The sequence below is a fragment of the Bos taurus genome, chromosome 10, assembly GCF_002263795.3.
Source record: "Bos taurus isolate L1 Dominette 01449 registration number 42190680 breed Hereford chromosome 10, ARS-UCD2.0, whole genome shotgun sequence".
NCBI classification, from domain to species: domain Eukaryota; kingdom Metazoa; phylum Chordata; class Mammalia; order Artiodactyla; family Bovidae; genus Bos; species Bos taurus.
The window spans coordinates 89,766,903-89,784,349 of NC_037337.1; the positions used below are offsets into that span (position 1 = coordinate 89,766,903).

The 17,447-nt window shown below is 42.7% G+C and overlaps 1 protein-coding gene across 9 annotated transcripts in view; it reads left to right on the forward strand.

Moving 5' to 3' along the window:
* Positions 1 to 17,447, forward strand: part of NRXN3 (neurexin 3) — a 1,815,083-nt gene that overhangs the window by 479,575 nt on the left and 1,318,061 nt on the right. For all 9 annotated transcript variants that reach the window (XM_059890636.1, XM_059890635.1, XM_059890634.1 and 6 more), the window contains exon 5: positions 14,888 to 15,189. In XM_059890636.1, coding sequence (XP_059746619.1) covers positions 14,888 to 15,189 — 302 coding nt within the window. The remainder of the gene's footprint in view (positions 1 to 14,887; positions 15,190 to 17,447) is intronic.

Sequence of the window (17,447 nt, forward strand, 5' to 3'; positions counted from 1 at the left end):
TCTCCAGACAAGAACACTGGAGTGGGTTGCGTTTCCTTCTCCATATTTGTGTGTGTGCATATGTATGCACACACACACAGCATTCCATATTTTGGCAGTTGTAAATAATGCTGCTATGAACTTTCGGGTTCATGTATCTTTTTGTATTAGTGTTTTTAGGTTTTTTGGATATGTATGCAGGAGAGGAATCACGGAGTCATGGTAGTTCTGTTTTTAGTTTTTTGAGAAACTGCCATACTGTACAAAACCTAACTCTTGTTGCAGTAGAGGAAGCGATGAGACTGAAGTTAGCACCAAGTCTACCTTCATTCTAAATGCCTTTCTTGTCAATTATTGTTATTCTACTTGGATAGCCTTGAGTCTGTGAACCTCAGTCCCGCCTTTGAAAACTGCAAATAATAGTACCTGAATAGATTATTGTGAAGATTGTATTAAATGTCATGTGCATAACAGTTACACCACAGCTAAAGCCCCTGAAACACAGTAAGCTTCAAAAATGGTAGTTGTCTTCATCATTATCATTATCACCATCACGTTCAACTCAGGGCCTATGGACATCTTCTTGTATTTATGCAGTGATAATGCCTACTCTCTAAGGCATCGTAGGATTGTAAAAACAATATTTGCAAAGGGACTTTCACTATTCCAGGTACATCGTAGAGGAGCAGTTGAGTTATAGGTTCTTTCCTTCTCCTGTCTTTGATGCCATCATGCTTTTCTATTTCATTTGACAGTGGGGCACTACTGCTCTTTTGTAAAGTGGTCCAGTGTCATTGCGGAGAAGGCGGTGGCACCCCACTCCAGTATTCTTGCCTGGAAAATCCCATGGACGGAGGAGCCTGGTAGGCTGCAGTCCATGGGGTCGCTAAGAGTCGGACACGACCGAGCGACTTCACTTTCACTTTTCACTTTCATGCACTGGAGAAGGCAATGGCAACCCACTCCAGTGTTCTTGCCTGGGGAATCCCAGGGACGGGGGAGCCTGGTAGGCTGCCGTCTCTGGGGTCGCACAGAGTTGGACACGACTGAAGTGACTTAGCAGTAGCAGCAGCCAGTGTCATTGAGGAGTGGTCCAGAGGCCCCCATTGCTTGGGAACCCATGGTTAATTACGAATCTGTGGACTGCAGGATATTTTGATGGTAATTTAAATTGTGATAATGACGTTCTGCTGTCTGCCTTAGTCCCGTGTTGATTTTAGTTGATGTAGTCCATCTGTCATGAGAGGATCACTCCTGAAGAGAGAGAAGACCACATATCTGGTCCTTTAAATCACAGAATGAGATTCAATCAGCTTCCTCTCAGCCTTCAATTGCCACCATATCCAGATTCATCTTTGCTGATAGCTGTGTATGGGTGTCACCATGTCTGGCAGGAATGAGCCAGCAGTTCTACTTGTTTTTTTGTGGTTTTTTTGAGTCTTGGATGGTGTTTCTGTATGTCTTAAGTTTCCTCACTTTCCATTGTTCTGATTCATTCACTGAAAAATTGTGGTCAGAAGCCTTGATCAACTGGGGATAATATGCAGATATGTCTGGGATAGCCTGTGTAGCCTCTTCATATCATAGTTGGATATCTACATCATTCCTGATTGTATCACAACCCATGGATAAAAGATGCCATTGACAAATCTTACCCATTAATTAATGTCTGAAGAGGATTACCATTTTGGTTTTATTGACATCATGTTTTTTAGTCACTAAGTCATGTCTGACTCTTTGAGGACCCATGGGTTATAGCCCGCCAGGCTCCTCTGTCTGCGGGGTTGGCCAGGCAAGAATACTGGGGTGGGTTGCCATTTCCATCTCTTGGGGATCTTCCCATCCCAGGGATCAAACCTGCATCTCCTGCATTGCAGACAGATTGTTTACTGCTGAGCCACCTGGGAAGCCCTTTTATCCACATCATGGGAACTGTAAATATCCATCATAAATGGCTACACAAGAAAACTAAACCAATTCGAGCATCTCTTTCAGAGTCTTATAATCTCAATTTTGTGTGCCCTTTCTAATAACAAGTCAAATAATTTTTCCCTCTCTGGGAAACTTGAGCACACTTCTGACTGTACCCTCCAGAGTCAGAGTCCAGCTGTTTGGCCCTGGAGCTTCAGTGAGCTTGCTGAAGTGATACAGCATCTGTAAATGGTTTATGAATAATCTGACTTAGAAGGAGGGTTGCCATTTTAGATTCAGTGCATCAGAAGGGGATTTCCTTTTTATGCTTTCATAATTAAGGGCTTTTTTTTTTTTTAGCATTTATGTATTTGCAGTGTTTCAAATTTAGAGAATTCTTACAATTTTCTCTATCATTCTAATGATCTGTATTCATATCCCAGGGTATGTGGTTAATACATCTAAATGTTGAAAATCTACCCTTGTTGAACAGATAGAGGTTACTATAAAAGCTGCAGAAGGATGCTTTACCAAATTAGATAATGTATGTGAAAGTGGCTTGGAATATGTGACAGAATGTGCAAGTGTGTGTGTGCACACGTGCGCATGTGCACGCACACACATGCACATGGATTTAAATTAATAGTTCATCTCCCACAGGAATACTGTTGACAGAGGCCTTTGCAAAATATACCCAACCCTCAGCAGGAGACAGCATGATCTGAAGGAAAGCATACAGTGCTTAGAGGTTGACCTTGGCGTGTATTTTGAATCTGCTTTGTACTAGCTATAGTGTTGCACATGTATTTCACCCCTTGTGAATCTCAGTTTTATCATCTGTGAAATGGGGCTAATCAAACTTTATTTCATAGGGCTTCTATGAGAGTTAGATAAGAAACATACCAAGTATTCCAATGAAAAGGCTCTCCTTCCAGATGACATATGAACACACAGGAATGTTATTTCTGTTAGTAATACTTTGGTTCTGGTGGTTAGTGTTTTGAATTCTTGTAGCTCCAATCACCAAAAAAGTCTTGGTCAATTCTTGTCAGATACTATGTGTAGTGTTAGTTTATTTAGACTCCCTCTGTGTTAAAGCCTGGACCATAATACAAATTCAGTAAGTATTAATACCTGTCCTTTTTACACGATGGCAAAAAAAAATTATACCTGTTAAAAAAGCTCTACTAATAATCTGAGGTGAAGAAATGATGCAAATGAAATAAGCACTTTATTTGAGTTCTATTTAGTTCAATTTATAATTGAATTTGCAGTCACTGAAGATTTTCTCCTTTATTTAGGTTTCCTGAATTAAGTAGCTGATTTGTAAGTCTGCCTGCATTTTAGAGAACTTTCCCTCTCCACCCCCTTTCAGCATACCCCATCCTCATCCACCTTCAGGTTCACTAAAAACTAAACCCTTTTGTTCAGTTACACTGGACCCTGAGCATCATCTGTCCCTTCCTGAGAGTCCTGGCATGGGACAGTTTTCATTTTTGTCAGGATCAGACCCCATCCCTACTGGCACCGTTATTTCTACAGGAGGAAAAGGAAATGCACACTTCATCATAAAAGAAGATACAGCCCGTGTCTCCAGGATTTGCACCTCTCCATCGGCAAATTTCCGCAGTTTGTGTCTCTGAACAGGGTTTTAATCACCTTGGCTCGAGTGCTCAGCACTGAAAGCTTTAAGGGTACTGCAGAAATGGTAGATTAGCCACATTTAACAAAATAGAAAGTTTTCATTGTGCCATAAAAAGCCTTATTGATCTTGTGCAGGCATTGACTCCAGGGCCTTTTAACCAGCCATTCTGTCTAGACTTGCAGGCTAGCGCCCCCAGTGCTAACAAAGGAGGGCTGGGCTGCCTGCTGCCCTGGAAGGCCAAAGGGGTGGGCAAGGATTCAGGTTTCTCAGTGGGGATTTTCTTAAAGAACTAGAGTGATTTTATTCTGTCGTTGGGAGGCCTGTGCAGAGACTTGTCCCCCAGACCCCAGCCGGCTTTCTCTACCCCCAGCATTGGCTGCGGGGCCGTCACATGGCGGTAAACATAGGTGTCTTCTTCTCCCCTCACTTCCATCAGTTTTTCCCCTCTTTCCTCCTAAGAAGCCAGGCTGAACCCTGGGATGTTGGGGCACTTTGCAGTGGGTCTTCAGGAGTGGGCAAGGCAGGAGAAGAACCGGTTACTTTAGCATTGCTGTGATCAGTTCAACTTCATTTCAATTCAGTCTTCATTTAACACATTTTGGGGTACATGGGAGATTTTGAAAAGCTATGAATATCTGCCACTCAGAAAGATACTGTGGAGGAGTTGACATCTACCTGTAAATAGCCAAAGGATTGTTCAAGATTTATCTGGTGATTTAGGTATTTTATCAGAATCATCTGCAGGGATTTAACTTTTAAAAAATGAATGCTTATATTTCAAACATAAAAGAGAACAGACCCTGTAGTAGAGGATATTATAAACATTGGCTTAGTTATCACCCATATGGAACAAATCTTAATGTTTTGCCATTTTTGCTTTATGTCCTTTCATAAAGACAATCCTGTTGAATATCTCCCTGTTTCCCTTTCTTCTCTCCCTCCCCAGAAATAAACGCTATGTGAAATTGATGGGTAGATTTTTCCTATTTTTGTTGCATATGAATAGTGCTGTAATATATAATGATTAGTGATTATTATGTGTGCGTCTGTGTGCATAAATCAGTGGAAGTAAACATTTATTGGCTACACACAGTTTATACTTATTATTTTCTGTTTATCCTGGGCTGAATGAAGGAAATATTTGGTAAAAGTCTTTAATACCTTGTATTGATTAATTCTTCCCTGTTGATCACCCAAATGAAGCTTGGCAGTCTCTCAGTATCCTGGAGTCATTTTGGACTAGGAACCATTTGAGCTCCTGAAATGTCTGTAGGAAATTTCACATAACACCAAATCATCTTGGTTTTTTGGGGTTTATTTATTTTTTTTGATATTTAAAGGTGGAAAAATTCACCAAAAAGATGATTTAGATGTAGACTTATTAAGCTAGGAAATAGATTAGATCATCTTCCAAGGTTTCTTCTGATGCTACAGTGATGATTTATTATGGAGGACTTTTTACTTGTTTTCATCTTGAATGAAAAGAGAAATTTTACAAAAGTATTTTAAAATTCCATGTGAACTTAAAAACCCACGTATTGCTTCTACATATCTTAATGTCTGTTTGAATTTTCCCAAATTCTGTGAACTTTTGTGACATTTATATTCCTTCCTGAACATTATGTGTGAATACAGTGAGTATTTAATTTAGTTAGCAATTAGGGTTAGTACCATTGTTTTAAAAAAGTCATTTTAGATGATCTGCTTCTTGTTCTAGGATAATTCTGGATGCATTTCATTGTTATTAATTTTGTTTTTATCAAAATTACAGTCTTCCATCCTCTTCTCTCCTCCTCTGTGTCCCTAGTAATTTTCTTTGTCCTCATCAACTCTGTAGAATATAGTCTCACAATGAGATGTTAGGTACTCTGTACAATTGCGTTAGTTGTTGTGGAACTTTGATAAAAGATGCTAGTTAAAAAAAAATAAACATGAAGATTATTCTTCGAGGGCTGGGCCAAGGGTGAATGCTTATGTAGGTCTGTGGGTGTGTGTACTTTCTGTATTTTTTTATTCAAAAACATCAAAACTCAATCTAAAATTTGTCTTCAAGTTTGTGACCCTGGTTAAATTTTTACCATTCTATTCACCCATATCCTCGGTGTAAGTTCAAGAAATGCATCTGAATAACACAGTGGCACAGAGCTGGCTTTAGTATTATTGATATAATCATTGTATTTACTCATCACTGCCCTGATACAGTTCCAGGGATGTCTGTTATCTTCGAAATCGGACTGTGAAAGCAGTCCAGGTGCTGGTTATCTGAGGTTGACAACCGGCAACCATAGTGTCCTGAATTAATTGAGGAACAGACACAAGAGGGATGCTGGCAGTCAGGTCAAGGATCCAGACATCAGTTCCAGTGCTGGAAGAGCTGGGTTAGAGAATGTGGCTTTGATCTGCAGTCCTACTGGGCCTCCTGGTAATTTTCCCCCTGAATTAAACTCAATCGTTCAGCCATAGGTTGAAGACTTAGAAAACCCCAGGCGTTCTCATGTAGGGGCAGAGTCTACCTTGATGGATTTCACTGCGTGGGGGAGCCTAGAGGAGAATGCATAATTATCTTAGGAGAGAGAGAGAAGTCATATGGAAATAGTGACCACCAAATTAAGAAATATGGATCTATGGGCTTCAGATCGAGCAGACGATTGACTTCTCTCCCTGGAGGATTTGAATGGGTAAAGGAGAGAAGGTCCATGTGTCATTCCAAATGACTGCCTTCTGGAGAGTCCCTTCTGAAGGCATGGGACAGGAAAATGGAGTTCCCTCTATAAGAGAGAGTGTGTTGTTGTGTTCAATGATGGTCTGACCCACAATTAAAATGATAAGCCGGTAGTGAAAGAAGTGTAGATACAGTTTAACTCATGTAGATCTGGTGGTTATGGGAAATATAAGGCACAACATATCACATAAATTATTATCAGTGGGCGGCCAGCAGGGAGATGCAACACAATTGCTTCAGGCCAGGGCCCCACAGTCATCTCATTCTCTCTTGGCAGCGTCTCCAGGATTCCTCTTTACCTCTCTAGGCCTTAGTCCATCCACTGGACCTGCTGATGCAATGCACTCACGAGCTGAAGCTCTCCTCTGCAGGTTCTCCATCCCCATGCCCCAGGAATATGACTCATAAGGCTCCTGCCTGCAGCTTGAGCCTCATGCACCTGCTACTCTACCCACACTGAATTTCTCACCATCCCCTGGGCACCCCATGCTTTTCTAATGATCCTACCAGTGAATGCATTGTTTCTTTTAAGTAGAACGTCATCCCTTCTTTTGTATGGTGAACTCTTACTCATACGTCAAGACCCGTATCACCTCTTAAACGTTTACGACACTTGTAATCACTTTTTTATATGTGCATTATCAACAACAACAGCGATAGCTAATGTATCTAGTGTGGGACCTGGGCCAGGAGCTTTATCTGATTCATGTCTCGCAGTGAATCTGTGAAATATGTACTGTGGTTTTTCTCATTCTGTAGACTAGGAAAGTAGGAATTAGAGAAGTTAAGTAGTAAGCTGAGGTTCCACAGAGTTAGGTAAATTCCAGGGTTGGCTATAAAACCCAGGTCTGTCCATTTCAAAGCCTTATTTTTAAATTCCATGTTATCAAGTCCACGGTTCCCCTGCACTGTGAGCTACAGGAGGGTGCCCTGAGTAATGTGAGTCCATGGCAGGTCTGGCATTCTAGTTTCTTCAGCTTTATAATTTCTCTTCTTCAGTAAAATGGAGGTGAATTATTCCTACTCACATGGTACCTCACCTGATGCATAATAGGTACCTGGAAATACTTATTCCTTGAATGAATAAACAGAAATTTAACTTTTATTATAATACAATTGAGAGCCATGCGGTCTTCAGGATGCTGTTAGCTTTCTAGTGATTTCAGTACAGCGTGATTTTCTAGGCCATTCTTTTGGGACGAAGATTTCTGCTTTTCCCTCATTTTTTGCAGATATGGTCCTCTCATAGCCCAACCGCTAACTTGGGTGTCTACACATAGCTTGTAAGAAGCCCTTAGGGGTGGAAGTTGTTCTGTATGTTGGATGCTTAGCAGGTTGCATGGAAAACAGAATTGTGTGTGAACAGACTCACACCCATCCACCTTAACTTATTCCTTTGCCAGCAAATGACTCAGACGGGCATTTTCCCTCAGGGTGACTTTAAAATGGAGTGGAGATGTAGCCCCTATAGTAACGAGTAGAACGGTTGTGGAATCGTGGCCTTCTCAAGAAGTTTATTTCTGCTTTCTGTAACCCCCTGACTTGGGCTCGTGCGTCTCCCATCCTCCTCAGGGCTTCTTCCCTTGGGTAGAATTGGGTGATGTGTTAGTTTCCAAAATAAGACCCTGAAACCTCTCATTGCAACTGCACCCATGGAGGAAGGACAAAACCCTGCTGAATCTGTGGATCAGAGGAACAGAGTCAGCATGTCAGCCTCAGGACCACCTCCCTTTGTCTGCCAGGGAGGGCAGCAGTAGCTCATATTGTGTTCTGTGGCTCATTAGCTCCAGGGTGGGCCAGGCCAGGATTGCCAGCTGGGGTTATCTTTGCATCAGTGCAGAATAAAGTACCATGCTGCTGCGGAGGCCTATTGAAGAATGAAGAATTCAAAGATGAGAGTAGTGTTTTGTTTTTTTTTGGAAAAACATTTTATTTTGGGGTACAACTGATAAATAATGTTGCAATAGTTTCAGCTGAACAGCAAAGGGACTCAGACATACATATATCTGTATCCATTCTTCCCCCCAAACTCCCCTCCTGCCATCCAGGCTACCACATACCACTGAGCAGAGTTCCATGGCTGTACAGTAGGACCTTGTTGGGTATCCATATTAAAATAAAGCACTGTGTACCTGTCCATCCCAAACTCCCTGACTATCCATTTTCCCCATCCTTCCCCCACCCCCAAGCAATCATTGTGAGTCTGTTTCTGTTTAGTAAGTTCCTTTGTATAATTTCATTTTAGATTCCACATATAAGGGATGCCATACAATATTTCTTCTCCTCCATCTGACTTATTTCACTCAGTATGACACTCTCTAGGTCCACCCGTGTTTCTGCAAATGACATTATTTTATTCTTTGTTAATAGCTGCATAATATTCCATTGCATATATATGTACCACATCTTCACCTATTCCTCTGTCAGTGGACACCTGGGTTGCATCCTTGTCTTGACTATTGTAAACAGTGCTTCAGTGAACACTGAAAAGTGACAGTCAAGTCGCTCAGTTGTGTCCAACTCTTTGGGACCCCATGGACTGTAGCCCTGCCAGGCTCCTCTGTCTGTGGGATTTTCCAGGCAAGAATACTGGAGTGGGTTGCCATTTCCTTCTCCAGGGGATCTTCCTGACCCAGGGATTGAACCCTGGTCTCCTGCACTGCAGGCAGATGCTTTACCCTCCGAGCCACCAGGGAAGCCCTTCCTGGTGAACACTGGGGTGTGGTAAAAGGGGAGAACAGTTTTGCCTGTGTCTCTGGAATCTGTCCTCAGAAAGCTGGCTCCTGCTTCCTTTTCTGGAACTAGCAGGTGTTCTGCTCAGGCCCAGTAGTTACAGCCGCCCCACAGGGGTTGGCATTCTAACAGGCTCTCCTAAGTGGTATCTAAACATTCCATTTCTAAGGCTCTTTCTCTGATGAGGGTGAAGAGTGTGATCTCGGTCTGGCTTTTTCCAACCTGCTCCTACAGGGGACTTTGAGTTAAGCTGGCCCCGTTCCCGGATCCCCTGCTTGGGCTCCTGCCGCCTGAGTGGGTGCTCACCTGTCATTCATTGTCAGTGGTTTTTCCTTTTGACAGAAGGGACTTCATGCAGTTTCAACACATCAGATACAGGGTCAGGCACCTTCTCCTCTGGGAATTTGAATTCCTGGCGAGGGTGGTGGTGGGCTATGTGGCAAAAGTGATGGAATGAGAATCGGAGTTCTGAGGTTTGGGAACTGCTCTAAATGCTTCCAAGGGCCTTGGATAACCTATGGAAACCGTGTGTCCCTCTTCCTTGCATTGGTGTAATCATAGCCAAGCAACCTCACAGACTGTGGAAGGAATACAAAGGATGATTAAGAAAGCATTTGGAAATATGTAATATTTTTAAAAATGGTGACTAGAATCCCCCTTTACCCATTCCTGGGTTTCCCTGGTGGCTCAGTTAATAAATAATCCACCTGCAATGCAGGAGACCTGAGTTTGATCCCTGGGTCAGGAAGATCCCCTGGAGAAGGGAACGGCACCCCACTCCAGCACCCTTGCCTGGAGAGTTCCATGGACACAGGAGCCTGGTGGGCTACAGTCCATGGGCTCGCAAAGAATCGAACACGGCTGAGCGACAAACTTTCAGTTTTCACTTTCCCCATTCCTGACCCGTTCTCACCTGAGCCCTTTCTTGCCTAGTGCTGTGTCCTTTTCCTCAAATTTTAACCTCTGGCCCTTGGCTTTCCATGGCTGCATTTGGATCTAAAGTAGCCAAACTTTGGCTTCTTCCTATGGTCTCCAGGTTTTTAGAATCTCTGTTTCTCAAGTCCTTAGGCTGTCTCTTCTAGGAACTTTTGCTTCCGTTCTTATCCAGTGAAATGCAAACCCCACTAGGCTGTATCAACATTTGGGTTGAAGCAGTTTCAGGCACCCCCTGGAAGAGTAGTTCAAATGTGTTTTCTTATTTTCACTGGGCCCTCTGCCTTCAGCTCTCATTTCTTTCCAGTTCACTCTCAACCCAACAGAAGCTGGATTGCATAATCTTATATTTAAAAAATGCTAATCAGACCTTCCATCCTCTCAGTAAAGTTAGGCATTGGTTCCTCCCGACCTTTAGAATAAAGTTCCTATTTCTTAATCTCACAGCCTAAGACATCAAGCTATCAGTAACCACAGGCCCAATTCAATAGAGATATGTATTTCTTTATACTTCTTAAGTTCCACAGTAAAAAAAAAAAAAGACTATTTTAATCTATTTTGGAATTTCTCAGAGAAATAGTTATTGATATATAAGTCAGTAGTTGGATTTTTTGGGGGGGCGAGAGAGGAAAACAGAGCTGAGTAAATGCCTATTAATGCTGTGTATAGATCAGTCCTTGGATTAATAAGTCATTTGAAAGATCAGTGCTTTATATGTCTATACGAACTGATTCAAAACCTCGAGTTATACTTATCTTGATTGCATCTAGTGTTTAATCAATTGGACACTTTCAAGTAATGGGCAAACGATTTGTTGTCATACAGGGTTGAGCTCTGCTTTTCACGCAGTGAGAGTCACATTTTTATTTTAACACTTATGCAATTGATTGTCAACTTTGGAGTGATATAATCTAAATGAATCTACACAGTCCATTAGCCATTTCAGCACCTGCCCTCTTGCCAAGCTGTAGCTTTACGCTAAGCCGTTGTATGCCGTGTTACATAATCCCTGCATTCATTTTCTCTACCTATTTAGCCTGAATACATACAAGGTGACTGCATTGTCTCTGCAGCCTCCTCCTCGGTGTAGACACTCACTATAGAAAGCAGATTTGGGGGCAGTATTAAATCTTTCTACTGGCGAGTTTGGAGAATTGAACTGGCTTAGAAACGTGTTTGTCAGTATTTGGCTTTGCAACCTTTAGTTATATTCACTATCAACTTAGTATGGTTTTCAAGGTGATAAGAAAGTGCTTGAGCTTTAGCCACTGGAAGGAAATTTAGACAGTTCAGGCTCCTAGGAGAAAAATGTCAGTGGTGAAAGTATACAAAGGAACAATTTCTTCCAGGTCCTCAGGCTTTCTCCTGGCAAGCCCCTTGTTTTCTCTTTTAAAGACTGGGTCATGCACTGCCTATGCCTCTCCTTCCTGTGACAATGAAGGGGAAAGGAGCCTATGAATTAAAAATGATATGATTTTGCTTATCTAGAGTACGATTCAGGGAGTAGCTTTCAGTGGTCTACTTTTCACTGACACGTGAAGGAGATACACGACATCTGGAGTGACACTGCCTTCTCCAGCCCAGAGAAAGGGTTAAACTGGGGAAATTCATCATTGAATGAAGAGAGTTAGAGGGTTGTGAACGGTTGCAGCAGTTTTCATTGTTGTTGTTTAGTAGCTAAGTCCTGTCCAACTCTTTCTGGCCCCTCATGGTCTCTAGCCCACCAGGCTCCTCTGTCCATGGGATTTCCCAAGCAAGAACACCGGAGTGAGTTGCCATTTCCTTCTCCAGGGGATCTTCCTGACCCAGGGATTGAACCCACCTCTCTTACTTGGCAGGTTCTTTACCACTGAGCAGATATTTGCGAAGTAATATACTCTCAAGGATGCATAAAATCTTCATTGATGAATTTGCATGGGTATTAGCATAAATATGTGTGTGGTTTGCGTAGTTTTTTCTCTCATTGGTTTTATTTCTGATTTATTTACTGTGGTGGCCTCTTAATGATGTCATTTTTCTCCTGTGGCCTTCTACATAAAATCAGCTCTTTAGTTTTAAATACACTGATTCCAGGAGGAAAAGAGAAATATTTCTTTTGGTGAGGAAGTGTGATTTACATGGGGGTAGGAGGAATAGGCCTCTGGCTTAGTTTATTCAAAATTTGGGATGGTTTGTAAATCAACACATGGCTCAGTGGAACCATTCCTTCCCTTTAAGCAGCAAAATAAGGGCAGGTGGTATATCCAGAATGAAGGGCGAAAGGAAACTGGTATTTGGAGAAAAGTTTAGAGGCAGCAGAAGCCCAGAGTAGGACAAACTGTCTCGTCTTGGGCAACTCACTTATTCCTGGTCATCAGTTTCTACCTTAATGAAAAAAGAATGTTTTAAGTCAGGCAATCTCTAAAATCCTTTATAGCTCTAAAATTTATTATTTTGACAGACTCCTTGGTCTAATTATGTGAAAAATATTAAGCGCCACATAGTATATTAAATCATATCCTGGGGCCTTGCTGTCCTTTGTCAGGCCTTTCCCCTTTGAAGGGTACTCGATGATTAATTGAAGCTTCTCTTTAGAAGCCCTCCTTTCCTTGCTCGTCTGTCTCGGTTCACTGGGCACACAAGGTGTAACTAAAATGTTTATGGAAGACACCCACTACTACACCATGTTGGGCGCCAAGGACAGGCATAGTAGCTGGTTGTACGCACATCCGTGTTGTTAGGAAGAGAGCTTAGCGGTGATAACTGCATTGGGTTTGCCATCTTCTGCTGTAAATCAGGGTCACCTCCGGTCTACTGTACAAAAGAGCTTGTCCAGTTGAATTCTGACAAAACTATTTCTGCAGAAATGGGAAGAGAGCTAATTAAAGTAGGGCACTAGGGGATTGGATGGATGGACCTGTTTCAAAGATGTAGTGCCAAATATCTACTCTGATTTTGGGGGGACTCATTTTGGTAAAATACATCTGGCATGGTACGTGCTGAGGAGTACTCACTACTTACCTGTGTAAGCAACACCGTGGTCACTTAGAGGGGGACGAGTCCCTTTTGCTTATAGCAGTGTGTGTGCAAACAGACATGTGCGGGTGTATACATGTCCCTGAGGCCCTCTGGAAGATACAGGACATACTTTATCTCTTTTTTCATTCTTTGGACTGTGATGTTGAGGTTTACGTTTTAATGATGTGGTGATGCTATGATGAACTTAATACTATATATTGGGTGGTCATCTCTTCACATTATGAGAGTGATGATTATCTCATGATAAGAAAATATTTATTTGATTTTCCTTAAGGAGCTTACCAAAGGCTATGATGGTTGATAAGGATTTGAGTTAAGGTGGATTGGCTTTGGTTAGGTCTAGAAGGAAAAATAGAATTTCCTCAACTTTATTTTGTAGCCCCACCCCACCCTACCCCTCTTTAAAGGGAAACTGCATCTCTAAATTGTTTTATCGCTCATTTCCTTTTATCGAGAGGTACTTTTGACCAACCCTGATACGAAGTTGTTGTATAGTGGCTAAGTCGTATCCCACACTTTGCGAGCCCATGAACTGTAGCCTACCAGGGTCCTCTGTCCATGGGATTTCCCAGGCAAGAATCCTGAAGCAGGTGGCCATTACCTTCTCCAGGGGATCTTCCCCACCCAGAGATTGAACTCTAGTCTCTTGCCTTGGTAGGCAGATGCTTTACCACTGGGCCACCAGGCAAGCCATCTACTCTAAGTGGGGTTGCCTGACAAGAGGACAGATGGGAGTGTGCATGCAGAGTGTCTAAGTTATAAATCAACAAATAATTAAGTCAAATACTTTCTATCCTCTTGCCTTAAAAATAGATTGTCTAAACTACTCGGTTAAGTCAGGTTCTCATGTAGCATTTCCAGATTCCTGGGAGTTCTGCTTTGGGGAATATCAGCATAGGCAGAGCTAGCCCCTCTGGTTGGCTCTGTGGCCCTTATCCCTCCTCAGCTCCATCGCTTATCACGGGGTCTGGTACAAATGCACATGGGTTCCTCCACCCACATGGCCAAGGTCTGTGTAGACCTGTACAAATAGTCCCCAGGGCTAGTCCACTGACAAGCATGATTTGCCTTCAGAAAATTGATCCAGAGAAGAAGCCTGCACAAGCCCTGGGAACACACTTGGGGCTCTTTGGGTAGCAAATTATAGTCCCCCAGGGTCTAGAATATGGTCTTGAAAGAGAGTCTGGGTCCCCGTGGGATACCATGTTGGCTCTGTGGACCCCTGGTCCTGTGGAGAGCTGTTGCATAGGACGGTCTGCTCAGGCCATCTCAAAGACCTTCAGGGAGTGGTCCCTTGGGATAAAAGGGAGGCATTGCTGTCTAGTATGATATCAAAGCATATTATCAAATTCCATTCTGTTCCCTTTTCCTCATCTGCTCAGTCATTTCCTTAAGTTCAACCTCCTTTTTAGAAACCCAGTCCTGTTCCACTGGGCGCAGGACTGTACCATGGAAACCAAACTTAGCCATGTTACCGATGGATAGAAATTAGAGCCAAATCTTTCAGGGTAATTGATTTTTATTTATTGGTCAATAAAAGGTACCTGGAGCTAAAGGACGCTCTGTCAGAACAGTTAATTATCCATTCTAAACCAGCCCTTTTACAGGCATTTAAAAGCCGATATTGATGCAAAAGCAACAAAAGCCTCACTTTACTGTTTTGCATGAATTTTCCCTTTAGGTTTTTCTCTGGGAAAATTTGAAGGCAAGGCAGCAAGCCTTCCTGCATCATCGTTTCAGTCTTCTGCCCTTGTGTGAACACACAGCTTCTCAGCTAGTTTCCCTGGCCCTTAGATACAAGCCTGTGGAAGAGGTGCACGGAGTGTGGTGCTGGCATCAGGCCCCTGGCAGGGCCAGTGCCCTGTAGTTGTGTGTGTTCTCCTTGGTATTTGACTTGGCTCCTGCCAGTCAAGTGTTGACCGCTCTCCCCTTTTCTTTCCCTGCAGCTCGAGAGGAGAATGTGGCCACTTTCCGAGGCTCAGAGTACCTGTGCTACGACCTGTCTCAGAACCCGATCCAGAGCAGCAGTGATGAAATCACCCTGTCCTTTAAGACCTGGCAGCGGAATGGCCTTATCCTGCACACGGGCAAGTCAGCTGACTATGTCAACCTGGCTCTGAAGGATGGTGCGGTCTCCTTGGTCATTAACCTGGGGTCCGGGGCCTTCGAGGCCATTGTGGAGCCAGTGAATGGAAAATTCAATGACAACGCCTGGCACGATGTCAAAGTGACGCGCAACCTCCGGCAGGTAATGGCTGAGGGCAGAGAGCGCCTGGAGGCTCCTCTTAGGGGGCTGGGGAGGGGGTGTGAAGTAGGTGATGGGCTAGGTTACATGGAGAAGGGTAGAGGTACCATATGGGTGAGCATTTGTCAAGCTTTCTCCCAGCCTTTACAATTTCACAAGGATAATGATTAAAATATGTTTCTCCTCTTACTTCAATTCTCCATGTGTGCTTGTTATTTAAGAAAAAAATTCAGTTGTATAGATAATAAAAGTTATAAATACTTTTTTATTCTGCTTTCTTTTTTTTATTATCTTCTTGATTACATTTGTACCTTGTATTATTGTTAAATTCAGTTAGGGACAGCATTTTATTTCTATAGCTTGGTAGATTTTCCTCCTTTGAACGCATGTTTTGTTTTTTAAGTAAGTTAGCCATTGCCCCGATGCCATGATTTTAATTTCTTCCAGAGAAAGTCTTTCTTTTTCTCTTCCTTTTGATTCACCAGCCCCTCACTGATTTTTTTATTCTTTTATTTTATTCTTTTGGTTGTTGTGTTAACCTCTAGCCTTGGAGTGAATTAGCTGGAATCTTTCTGAATTCCTTTGTTTCTCTGTTCCTTGCTGCTACGTTATTGCCCCTGTCTCTACCTCCGAGACTCTTCAGTTGACTAGGAGGCCTGGAAAGTGGAAGGACCCACATTAAAAAGTCAACTTTGGAGCAGCCTTTCCTGGTTCTGTACGTGCTTGAGAACTCCCATCGCTTGCTGATGCTATGCAGGCGACTCCGTCAGGTGACAACACTCTCAGAAAACCTTAGCCAAGTGAGGTTGCTTTCTGTTCATAACTAATAATAATCAAACAACAGCAACAATAATAATATTTCAGCAACCCACATCAGGAAAAGATTAAAATCACTTCCTGTAAAAGTCAAGGTCTGTCCTGAGACTGCCTTTTCCAGCTTCTGTTTTCATTTGTTTTTTCTTCTTGTGAATTTGTCATTAAACCCAGTTGGACAGCCTTCATCCTTTATTAATCAGAAAGCATTATGTAAATTTCAAGAAGGTGCTTATCAAATTTTCTTCTGCAGTATGATTGATTTAATGCCTTCTGTAAACATGAAGGCATAAGAAGTGACAGGTATTTGCATATGTTTTCTGTTTGATAAAAGTGTAACTCCTTCATAATGCTAAATAAATGGAGAAGGCCCACCCACAGCAGAAACACACAATTTTCAAAATACCCATTTCTACACTTAAGCATGTCAAGGAAGCCCCAGGTTGGCTATTTTATTATATCTATGGTGCAGTTGCCAAATTGTAAGAGTTAGAGTCCCCAGACATCCTAATACACATAGATCGAACATTTTTGAATTACCATTTTATATTTCTCCTGCAAGGCCAAAGAATTCTATTGCTGACATTTTCTCTCATCATTCCTCACCTGCACTTATAGGAGAGACCCTCTCAGCTGCCAAGAGAGCCCAAGTGAAATGTCCATTCGCTAACATATAAGGGCTTGAAATGTTTGAGTTGCAGAGTCTAGACCAAAAAGTAAAATATGACCTTTTGTTGGTTTCCACTGGCTGGTACACAGTAACACCCTTCTGGCATCAGTCAGTGGAGGGGGAGATTTTCCTGTCCTGGGGAACAGAATCTGGTTGTGTTCTCACCAGCTGCTCTGCTTCTATATCTCTCTTCCACCCCACATGCTTCCTTGCCATTCTAGAATGATTTCAAATAGCCAGAAAAGGCTCACTTTGATTTCTACTAAAAACACTTCTCTCAGATAGAGTTGAGCCCCAATTCAGTCCTTTACACTGAAATGGGGACAGACCAGACTGTGATTCAAACACGGGTTGTGCTGTTTGAGTCTCAATAAGCAGAGGAAAGCCACACTGGAGGGTTTCTCTTCCAAGTTCTGAGCCCCAGCTCCACTCTGTGCCCTTGGACAAGCCATTTAACCTTCCCACACCAATTTCCATTTGCGAGATGTTGATTACAACCCTCCCCAGCCATGTGTGGTAAATACGCAGAGCACCTTATGTTCCAGGAGGGTTATGAGCTCATCTGTGGTCTGGGTGCTAGACTCGCTGGGACACACACATGATTTACAGGCTGAGTGTTCTGTCCGAAGGTGACTGCCTCTGTCTGTCCCTAAGGATGCGGCTAAGAAGAGCTCTCAAGACAAGGCTAGTGAGGCCCGAGGGTGTTGGGGCCATTTCTTGGCAGAGGGAGTATGAATCTTTTTGAGAAAGTGCACCTAAATTCAGACCTCGTTGAAAT